Here is a 10043-nt window from a genome sequence, read left to right on the forward strand (position 1 = left end):
GCCTGCGGCTGTGGGGTTGGTCACTAGAACAAGAGCTGGGGTGGGGAGGACTAGAGACAGCAGTGGGATCATAGCAGTGATCTAGTACCAGGGATCTCCTCGTGAAATCCCCTTTCACTGGGGACCAAAGGGAAAAACCAACCACCTTGGGATGATCCGAGTCAGAGGCATCTCGGGTTTGAGATGGGGGAGGAGCTAATGCTGTTCATAATTCCCTGGAATTCTCCCTTTAATTGTGAACAGCAAATAAGATGAAAGAACTGTTTGACACTAAATATTGCTGAAGGAAGTCACAAACGAGCCCATACAGGTAATACTTTCAATTTATTTATATAAACATTTGCATTTTAAAAGTGTCCTACAAAAATAAAGTCCAAAACAATTCACAGAATTTTAAATAAATAATCTCAGTCATTTATCACAAGCAACCTGAACCCAGCAGGTTGGGTCCCAGATGAGCAACTGTTGAAAGGCGGCTGCAGCGTACAAAATGCAGAGCGAACACGATTCCTTTCTGAAGCAGCTTATAACTTAACTCAGGTGACACGGTCTGAGGAATTCCTTTTTACCTACCCAAAAATAACTAGATCTGTCCAGACTTGTCTGCCTTTGACTCTCAGCTACACGCTTTTCCTTAGTAGCGGCAGCAGGGTGCTGATCTGAAGGGCAGTTACATGTTTAATGGGCGTCCAAGCAGTTCTCACTTACTTGCACAGGCAGCACTGACCACCCTTTAATACAGCGTTATGGAGGTTTTTCCCTTCTTCATGCTTTGAGTAGAAAAGGAAAACAAATGCTGCCCTTTCCCCCAAAGCATTCGCAACAGAGACCACCTCAAATCAGGCCCTGGTAGTGCTTGCTGCAGGAGATCTCGATTCAGCTATTCACGCTGACCATTACAAGCTCACACAGCATAAGGCAATGGGTGCTTATACCAACCACCAGAAACACAGGTCACAGTCAAACTGCAGTACTGCCACAGCCATGGCAATGCCCGCGCCTCTACCGACGCCGGAGAGAGTCAGATGAAATACAAAACTCAAGTCCTTCTCCACCAGTAGTCAAGGAATTTTGGGCAGGGGCACAGAATAGCAGGTTGCTGCTCTGTTCCAGTCTGAAGTGACTTTTTCTTTTTACCTATAGTTCCCCAAGTGTTTTTACGGGAAGATCATCATCTGCATTTCCTCTCTAGAAATTAAAAAAGATACCCTTATATGCAAAGCTTGAAGTGCTGGTACAAGACCCTGTGTAACTTCTGACGTGCCCAGATGAGGCTAGAGATGTTAGTGCTGATCAGGACCAATGTGCCTAGCAGATTGTGCTAGCTAGCCCCTTTCAGTTAAGCTTAAGCCACTTGCTTAAAATGCCTCTGTTGATAAGCTATAAACGAAACGTTATCCCTCCTCCCCCCAATAAAAGAGCTGTAAGTCACCAGGATGGCTTGTGTACACAGATGCAAGCTACCTTCAAGGCTTGGGGCCGTGAAGTTTTGCTAGATCTATTCCCTATTCCTGTCTCTGCTGCACCTGCTTACGCAGCTTCGCGGGTTTCACTCTTCCCCAGTAATCTCCCTGGTTTGGATACACAAAGCTATATCACAGTCACATCCTTAACTAAAGCTATACTGTCCGTTTGTCCTTCAAGTGACAGAGATTAAAATATTCTCAAGTAGAGCAGAGAACTACAGCTAGAAAAAGAATACCAGTATTTTCAACTAAGTCTATGACCTCCCCAAACTTGCACAATAAAACATCTGTATCGGAATACAAGCAGCCTCGTATCGCAGCCTCTGAGGCAGCTAGTACTAAGCGCAGTACCTTCCTATCGTCCTCTCATACAAATAATACTTCTGTGACATATGTTTCAAAACCAAGCAGAATCCAAGAGTTTTTTCTTTAAATAGTTAAATTAAAAAAAAAAAATATAATGCCACATGAAAGTAGGATTTACACATAAAACGAACACATAAGTTACTATACAAAGTGCCTTATTTGCAGTGAGGGAGAGGTAGTATCAACGATCGATGCAATGCATTTTCTGACTTTACAGAAATAAGCGAGTCTCAAGTATGCATATCTTAGAGTGCTCATACTGAATTCATAATCTTTTCTGGCAGTCTTCATTGAGTCAGACTTTTTTCTTGTACTTTTAGTTCAAGGGCCTGTTTTCAAGTTTAAGAAGTTGCTGAGGCAGCTTGCTTTTGTAGTGTTATGTGACCTATCAAGCGAAAGACAAAAACCCCACCGCCACCCTTTGTCAAGTCTTAAAACAACATTAAAAAAAGTTGGAACCTTTGTCCACTTTGGAATACGTAGTTCTGTTACAGAAGACTTTAACCAAGGGATTCACCACTGCAGAGCTCAAATACAGAAAATCCCTTTTGTAAATGGAAGCCTTACCTGAGTAAGGAATCTAGGGCAACCCCCACCACGAACACGCTCAAGTTTTTTGTTTTGTTTTTAAACACTTTAAGCCATAAATAGAATAAATTATATAGTTAAATAAATAAATAGGTGGATTTTTACAACTCAGCAGATCGCTCTTTCAGTAGTAGTGTGGGGTTGATGTCTTCCATTGCTGTTTTTGAGGTACTAACATTAATAGTGGCCTCTGTGGGTTCAGGATTTAAGATGTGGAAAGCAGTGAAAGGACAGCCTTTCACGTTGTTGCAGATGAGCTTCTGTAAGGAGGCAGTATTGATTATTTCAAAGCCCACTTTTCCACCGAAGGTGCTAGGCTTCCAGTACTCCGGGGAACAGATTGTGTTTCCCATCAGTCCTTTCAGAGAGAATGGTGCTCCAATCTCCACCATCGTCTCGCCGAAGATGGCACCTGGGCGCGGCTTTTCTACGAGCAGGCCTGGGTACAGCTCCATAGCATCAATGTCTCCGTACAGCTCTTCAAGTTCAGCTGCCATTTCTTTTTCTCCTGTAATTATTGATGAGAACAAACCGTAAGCGCAAGAAAGTCCCACTTTCATTGCAAGACAATCCTGTTCAAGTCCAACAACAGCACTGCAGGATTCACGTTAGCCGTTTTAAGAAGAGGGCCCTCATTTGTTAGAAAGGATGAAAACTGTTACCTGTAAGTTCTTCAAATGACTTGAACGGTTTCAACATGAAGCGTTTCCTGTACTCGTTCAAGGACTGGTATCTCATTTGTCTGCTCTGGTCAATCGAAGCCTTTGCTACTTTCTGTACCGCAGCAGGAACATTTTTCCCACCAGCAACCTATTTAATAAAGATGAAATGCAGTGAGATCTCCTGAGAAGAGTCATGAGGCAGCTGTGCCTTTACAGCACATCATTAGTTTTGGATAGCTTTATTCCACCCCCTTGTCCCACCCCCAGTTTGGGTCTCTGATTCACTAGCAACTTGAGAAAGCACCTACCCTGCCAGCACTTTGCTTGGAGAAAGACTTCACCATATGGGAAAGGCCATGTTCCAGCATTATAGAGTTGTTGTAGAGGAACTGCTGGAAAGTGTACTCCTGGTCGTGTATCTGGAAGGTGTCAGGCAGCAGTGGGTGCCAGTGGTAGAGCGTATTGAACTCGGCTGCAATGCGGTTCTGGTACTGAAATCGCTGGTTGAACAGCAGCTCGGGATCAAACTTGAGTTTGAAGTGGTAGCCGCTCAAGTGTTGCACATAGTCCTCAATAACAATCTTGATTGTCTCTCCTGTTGGTCAGGGAAACAGAAGAGAATATTGGTACTGACTCCTTAGGAAGCCGTAGGTGGTTACCCTGCTCCGAGAGAAAATACCATTTCCAAACTGCTCTCAAAAAACACTATGGTGATTGGGATAACAAACACTCCAACATTCTGTGAACTCTTCTAGAAAATAGTTCCAGTATTTCACGTGAGCAGGGGGTGGAACAGTACTTAAAGGTGCCAAGGGTTTTTGGCTGTGGTAGAGAAGTGTTTCCTACAGCCTGCTTCCCCACCCTGAGACACGCTCACACACTCCACAGAGCACACATCGGTATCCACACTGTGCTCAGTTACACAGTACTCCCTAGGGTAGAGGGAGGGGATAGTGCAGAAAGTCGGCATCTGAAAGCAACTCTCAGTTCCGAGCTGCTTACTACAATTGTTCTGTTTTACTGCTACAGTCACTTTGGGCAAGGTATCTTCGAGCTTAGTGTACATCACTATTTATATGATATGAAACACCACTGAACAGAGAGTTAGACAGGAGAAGTATGTAGAACTATGTTTTACATAAGGCTTCCTGAACTTTATACTTAACCACAGCTTTTCTTTTAAAGCATACCTGAACAGACCCAACCCTAGGGGGAAAAAAAACCCGTAAAACCCCCCATGGGACCTGAGGTCATCTAGCCTCACATGCTTTCTCCTGAGAAATGAACCTTAGCTTCCTGCCTTTTCACTGCTTTCAGTTCTGCTTCCCTTAGATAAGGGAATTCGGTATCACTTAGCTCTACTTTCTTCAGCTCCGCCTTTAGCATAGCTGGGAGGAAGCTGTCTCTCCGTACAGCCCCAGTGGCAGGTCAGAAGGCTCAGATGTATGCCCTCACATGCCCGTTTCAGCAATAGCTTTCCCCCTCGCTACACCCGCTGCAGCAGGTAACGGGCTGAAGCCTCACACTCCAGAGGAGGTGAGAGCTGCATCTAGCAGAAGCGACACCCACCTATCAGTATGAGTCGGGTAGTTTGGAACAGCTGCTCATCATCCCACTCCGGATGCTCCCGTTTCAGGACATCGCAGACCCGGTTGTGTTCCCTCAGCCATATTGTCGCATACATCATCAGGCCTGGGACCAAACCGAACACCTCCTGCCCGACGGAAAACTGCAAGTGTTCGGGGACGTGAGGCGGGTAGATCATCTCTGCCTGCGTGTCCTTCACCGTCGGCGGATACATTTCTCCATCGATCATCTGCCAGGGGGAGAGAGAAAAACAAGGGTCATTAGGTACGACGCTTCTGAGTTCAGCTGTATCGACTCTGCTAGCACTGACTTTAGGCTTACACTTCAGATCAACCACGCCATGCACAGAGCACCAGTTTTAGGAGGCATCTGCCATCCAGTGAGCAGGCAGGAATTTCGAGATGAGACATACCTGGTATTTCAGCTTCCCATCCTTTAGCAGTCTCAGTTTAAGTTGTCTCTCCAGAGTCTCTCCATAAATATGGTTCAGGTCAACCTATAAAATAAAAGCATTTGGAACATGAAGCCAACTTGCATTTTTTGCTATTTTAGGATATGTCCCACTTCTATGCATGCCAGTAGGAGTTCATCCCTTGGATGTTTACCTTTTAATTATATTATTGTTGCCTTAGAAATATCATGCACTGATATTTAAGATGAAGCCAATTTACTTCCTGGCAACTGGAGCCATCTCTGTGTGAGAGCTCGTTGTTAAATGGACAGGCAATTTAAAAAGACTTTTCAAGTGCCAGCAGCTTTCTATTATGCAGACAGCTCTTTGTATATACACACACACAGATGTATTTTATAGCTTTGTTTTAGACATACACATTACACTGAAGAACTTTGTCCAATGGCTGCCTGTTTTGTAGATAAAGATCCTAAATACAAGTCTGCTTTTGAAGTTCTTTTTAAACTAAGTCTCTGCAGTAAGCAGCACACAAGCTACTTTACAGGGCTGGATACAGCTCCTTGCGACTGACAGAAGGATGCCAGAGAATTCCAGATACTCTCTAAATCTAACACGCCTTAGGTGAAGGCAGATTCTTGGGAATAAAAAATTTGGAGAGCCCTGTGCAGGTATTTTACACAGAACCACGGGCTCTGCACAAGCGAATCTGACCCAGGAAGAGATGCTATCAAGCGCTGGAATGTTGCCCAAGGAGAAGTTACCGAAAGGGCAAGCCCATCGGTTTGTGGCACACAGCGTGGCACAGTACGCGCACTGGTGCCGGCGTGCCCTGACAGCCCGTACGACACCTTCTAGCACCATTCCAGCAGCCCAGTAGTGCCCAAGAACCAAGCGCTGCATTCAAGTCAGAGCTACGATCGTACCCCATGGCCGAGAGCCTTGGTGAAGCCAGGTCCTTTCTTGTGGTCCGTCTTAAAGAATTGATGAGTGAAGTGCTGGGCAAAGAACGTGAACATCACATTTGTGCCTTGTGGGTCAGGAATAAACTTCTTCCTTAGCAAAAACTTCTCCACAATCAGCTTTGAATCTGGGAGCTCTTTCTTTCCTGCGAGAGAAAGAGCACGATATTCAACACAACTATGTTTACACAGTGATTAGTTTTGTTCCTAAGAAAAAGGCATAAGACTTTCCATATATTATTGAAGGATAGCAGCACACAACTAAGGGGAATTACCTGCTTTTCTATGCTCACTTTCTTGATTTTATTAGAAACTTTTAAATCCCCCGTTTTTAGCATGTAACTTCATAATGAGAACTAGAACAGTTATCTTTTCAATCTTTACACAGTGTATCCAAACCATGGCTATTCTTCAAGTCAACTACACTGAAAAAAGGTTACAGACAAGCAGGTCTCATGGTATTTGCTAAGAGGATACACAAAATTTCCTGGAAGTGAACACTGCACACCTGGTTTATTCCTCACCTTTAACACCCATTGGTGTTGGACAGTCAAGTCCTACTGGTGGAAGGGTTCTTGTGTAGTACGAGAGATTGGAATAAGCTTCCCAGCTTTTGTAACTGTAATCACTATTGAAAGTTGGTGGGCTGTCAATCAAGTGTGATCTTGCTGAAAAAGATAAAAAGTATTTGATTTTTGTTAACTGTACATTTTAGTCTCAAAAAGTAAATCACAAGGCCAGATCTCTTCCATATGCTTTGGCAGCAGTTGCATGGACAAATTCCACATATATCAGCTACCGATGTTAAATGGTATTACGGCTACTGAATGACAGGACTGGGTCCTGGATTATCAACCAGATCCAACTACTAACATGAGCAGTCTGGTGCAAAGTTTACGCTAGCAAAATCCTGGATTCTATTGGAGATTAAAGCAAGATGCATTTCCATTTCAAAGCATGTCACACAAGTCTGCATCACGCAGAAATCTTAAGTTTTGGTTAGAGTGTTTTTCCCCGAGTGCATTTTAGCTTGCTAACTTGATATCCGGACCAATCAAGTGCAATGTTCTGGAGTGCTACAAGTGGCTTCTGCCAGTTACGAGGCCCAGGAGAGAGAGCTCATACTTACACATCAACACGTATCTCATAATAGCATCTCGTAAGAAGGGGATGTTGTTGACGATATTCCAGGCTCCTTCGAAGTGGGTGAGGATGTAGTGGACAGTATTCGGCGAGGGTTTCAACGTCAGCTTCAGCCATGTGAAGAATTCCGCTGCGAGCGTCAATGGAAAGATTCTTGTCAGTTAGCTATCGAGAATAACCTGCAGCTGAACTCTCAGATTTCGTTTCCAGGAGAGATTTACGGTACTCACGTGTCGTGCAGTTTTCCCCGTAATACCCAGTCCTGGTGCAGTCACACTCATAGCGGTCAGACCCCGTGGTCACGCACACTCCTCTGTTCTGGCAGGGGTTGGAGCAGCAAGGGTTGGCTGGAAGGAGACCAAAAGCCCCGGTTAGCACCTGCTACATGGCGCTGGCACTCCTGCCTCACCCAGCCAGCCTTCCGGGGTCGGGCAGGCAGGGCCCGGGAGCTCGGTGGGAGCGAGCACCCATCCGCGCCAGCCGACACCGGCACCGACCAGAGCCCAGGCACTGGCCCGCATCTCCGTCAGCAGCGAGCCCCCTCGCAGGGCCGGGGTGCCTGGCATCCTCCCCACTGCACATTCCAGAAACCACAGCAGAATATAGCATAGTAAAATATATATATATGTATTTTTAAGGCATTCCGCGGCTGGAAAGCAGCGGGCAGCGATGGGCCCGCTCCTGTCACGGAGGGGCCAGGGCTCACCTGTGTGGGCGGCGGCCAGGAGCGCGGCCACCAGGGCGCAAGGCAGGAGCATGTCCCGGCGGGCTGCGACGCGGCTCTCGGCTCCCTCTCGCTTCGGCTTCGGCTCGGCTCGGCTCGGCTCGGCTCGGCTCCGCTCGGCGCCGAGGACCCAGTGCCGCTCCCAGGTAGGCGCCCGCCTATTTATCCCCGGCGTGTGAGTCACCCTCTCCGCCCCCCGGAAACGCGCGGAGCGGGGGACCGGGGCTCGGCGCGGCCCGCCCCGCCGCCCGCCCGCTCCCACCTGCTGCGGGGCCGGCCCCGCGCCCCCCGCCGGGCCCCGCGCCGCGCCTCAGCGGGGTCCCGGGAGCGGCGGGGGTCCCCGGCCCTTCCCGGCCTCGCGGGAGGAGGCGCTTCGGCGGCTCCTCCGCTGCCCCCGGCGTCCCCTCGGGGCCGGGCGGCGGGGAGCGCGGCCCCGGGGCACGGGTGCGCGGTGCCCGGACTTTCCCCCGTGTTCTGACCCCCCTAGACCGCCCCTTTTCCACGTAAATGTGCTGGAAACGCAGCTGGTTGCGGCGCCTGCACCCCTGTTTCTGACTGAGAAAAGCGCGGTGGGGGCTGCCACCTGGCCGGGGGGGCCCGCGGGCGTTGGGGTCCCTCCGTCCCGCCTCACAGCGGGGCGCGGCGGCGCTGAGGTGATTTTGGTGGGCTCGCTCGCCGGAGCGCCGCGGGGGGTGGGGGGCGGGGCTGCTGCCCAGCCCGCGTCGTTAATTTCGGTCTGTTCGTGTGTTTCGGTGTGTTTGTGCCTGCGGGGAGAGCAGATCCCGCTCTATTCGTGTGTTTCGGTGTGTTTGTGCCTGCCAGGAGCGCAGACCCATCACCGGGCAGGGAGCTCTCCCCGGGCCCCCCGCCGCTCCGTGCCGGGGCTGTGCGAACGCCCCTGCGCTCATTTCCTCCCTGAGCCGCCCGGGTTCTGCCATCTGAGGATGCTTTACCTTTTTGTCATAGATTTTTTTTTTTTTTTTTTTTTCAAATCGGTAGCCTGCTGCTATTTTTAATCTCCGTTGCGCGTGGAAAGCGCGTTTTGCAAGGCGGAGGATGCAGCGGGGCTGTGTCACTGCCCGCGGTGCGGTGCCGGGAGCTGGCTGCCGTCGCCCGCCGCTTGCACTTTCGCCCTTGATGTCAGCGTTAAACACCAAAAAAAAAAAACCCCATCAGTAAAGACATCTGCTGAGGTTCGGCGCGGATCGTGTCCAAATTGCAGATCGGTGACTTCACAGAAAGTGGATCTGGTCCAGTTTAAACAAAATCTTATTTTTGGCCCGGCAGGGTTGCGCTGCGGTGAGTGAATAATTTGTGTACATCAGCAGCAGGTCATCCTCGATGTTTTAGGGAATGGTGCACGGAAGTCGGCGATCACGTTATTCTGCTGTCACAGGAGAAGGCATCTGTTCTGTATTTATTTATCTGCACGCACAGCTGTAACGAAGCCCCTCCTGGCCTGGGCAGTCGGCCGGGTGGAGGGGATGGCGGTGGGGAGCCTGGGCCCGCGCGATGCCCGCCATCGCGGGAGCTGCCGCCGCGGCTCCGGCCCACGGGACGGGGACCTTCGGCTCCCACGCCGCGCTGCGAGGCGGCTCCAGCCGCGCCGGCTGGTTACGGAGCCCCGGTGACGGCCAGCGGAGCTGGGTCCGGGCGCGGTGCCGCAGATCGAGGGTCTGGCTTCGAAGGTTTTAAGCTGGTTTTCTTCTGTCCTACCAAGCTTTTTATGATTCTGTTAGACATCGAGACGTTGCTGGAAACACTGGGCAGGTGAGACGCAACCTTTTAATAAGGTGCAATGAAAATCCAGAAAACGTCTCCAGGGCGTAGAACCAGCAATGTTAGGGGGAAAAAAGAACCGACTGTGTGCAGCTAGAGAATTAGCCCTAAAACAATAACACAAAGCTAACTGTGCAATGGTTTGGAGGTCCCTGGGGATATAGGTAGCTGATACGGCTGAAAGTTTTCAATTATTACAAATCACCACTGTGCAAACCGAGCAACAGGGCAGAACTTCAGCCTTGGCAGAGGATGCTGCTCCTCGGGAAGCGGCCCTTTCTGCAGCTGAAAGCACAGCCGGCACACTTCACCTTCCAGCCTGCCCTGCGCAGGGTGCCACGCGAGCTCGCTGCCAGC

General features: G+C 49.4%; 1 protein-coding gene across 1 annotated transcript; it reads right to left on the reverse strand.

Annotated features, from left to right (window-relative positions):
- Nucleotides 1–346: 346 nt before the first annotated feature.
- On the reverse strand, nt 347–8027 carry PTGS2 (prostaglandin-endoperoxide synthase 2). Its single transcript, XM_075422730.1, has 10 exons — nt 7890–8027; nt 7414–7530; nt 7170–7313; nt 6565–6708; nt 6005–6186; nt 5082–5165; nt 4652–4898; nt 3391–3677; nt 3083–3230; nt 347–2928 (listed from the first exon to the last, which is right to left on the reverse strand). Exons 1-10 carry the CDS (start codon nt 7939–7941, stop codon nt 2522–2524), a joined length of 1812 nt encoding a protein of 603 aa, XP_075278845.1. The 5' UTR covers nt 7942–8027; the 3' UTR covers nt 347–2521.
- Nucleotides 8028–10043: the final 2016 nt, after the last annotated feature.

The sequence above is a fragment of the Opisthocomus hoazin genome, chromosome 6, assembly GCF_030867145.1.
Source record: "Opisthocomus hoazin isolate bOpiHoa1 chromosome 6, bOpiHoa1.hap1, whole genome shotgun sequence".
NCBI classification, from domain to species: Eukaryota; Metazoa; Chordata; class Aves; order Opisthocomiformes; family Opisthocomidae; genus Opisthocomus; species Opisthocomus hoazin.